General features: G+C 41.4%; 1 protein-coding gene across 1 annotated transcript in view; it reads right to left on the minus strand.

Annotated features, from left to right (window-relative positions):
- fech (ferrochelatase) overlaps positions 1-999 on the minus strand; it is a 23,398-nt gene extending 22,399 nt beyond the window's left edge. The window contains exon 1 of the mRNA XM_016440105.1: positions 734-999. Within this exon, the coding sequence (XP_016295591.1) occupies positions 734-770 (37 nt within the window). The 5' untranslated portion in view covers positions 771-999. The remainder of the gene's footprint in view (positions 1-733) is intronic.

The raw sequence follows: 999 nt of genomic DNA on the forward strand, positions 1-999 counted from the left end.
CTCTATACCCCAATAGAAATATTATATTAACTTATCCTTATATATTTATCAATCTAGTTTGATGTGTCTATATACATATATATATATATATATATATATCATTCAATTATATATTTTTAATATAACACTAATTAATTATTTATAGTATTTTATCATAAAACCTTGACTAGTACTATTATATACTATTAAATGTAATTTAGTCTACATTTTTAAGACAGAACATAACACCAGGACATAATTCAGTGGCATGTATAATATGATAAATATTTAAAAGCACAAGTTATTACACGTGTTTAATATGTATTGTGTTGGAGAGCGCTGCAGTAGCGCCGCGCGGCCGCACGGAGTCGCTGTTGGCGCAGTTACGCAAGTTGTGAAAGCGCGTGTTGTGTAACATGATGTTTAACGCCACGGAAACTTTAACTCCTGCTTTTTGTTGACAATTCGCGCATGTAAACCCCATGCACTCGTTTAACTCCCCGCGCGTTGATGTAGATATGAAAATATACGCTTTATCTGCGCGATTATTCCGTGAAGAGCTGAAAAACCGCGGGAAGAAAAACAGGAAAGTCATCGAGACACTTTAACCTTCATGAACAGAGCTGACATAAACACGGCTCATTTCAGCCCCTGCGCTGTTCATTCTGCATGATTAATGATATAGATATATAACCTCCTCAGTGACTGAATGGGTGAATGTTATGTGTTTATTTAGAGTCGTAAACACACTTACGCTGCATGAGCCGGCACGCGCCTCCCAAAACCGCCATTATTTCGCTCTCCTCTTTCTCCAACGGCAGAAAACAGCGAAATGCTTCAACTGCAGAATGAAAGCGGCTTTTTCCCCCCTCGGTCTTTCCAAAGCGCCCAATATAGAGCTGCTGATCGGTGTCAGTGTTATCGCGGCGTGATGACGTATACTGGCCCCGCCCCCGCGCACACACCCTCCGGTACGTCAGCACGCCGTGACGAGAGCCTTGCGTGCGTGTGACGCGCGTG

This window comes from Sinocyclocheilus anshuiensis, unplaced genomic scaffold (assembly GCF_001515605.1).
Source record: "Sinocyclocheilus anshuiensis isolate Anshui unplaced genomic scaffold, SAMN03320099.WGS_v1.1 scaffold1151, whole genome shotgun sequence".
Classification (NCBI taxonomy): Eukaryota; Metazoa; Chordata; class Actinopteri; order Cypriniformes; family Cyprinidae; genus Sinocyclocheilus; species Sinocyclocheilus anshuiensis.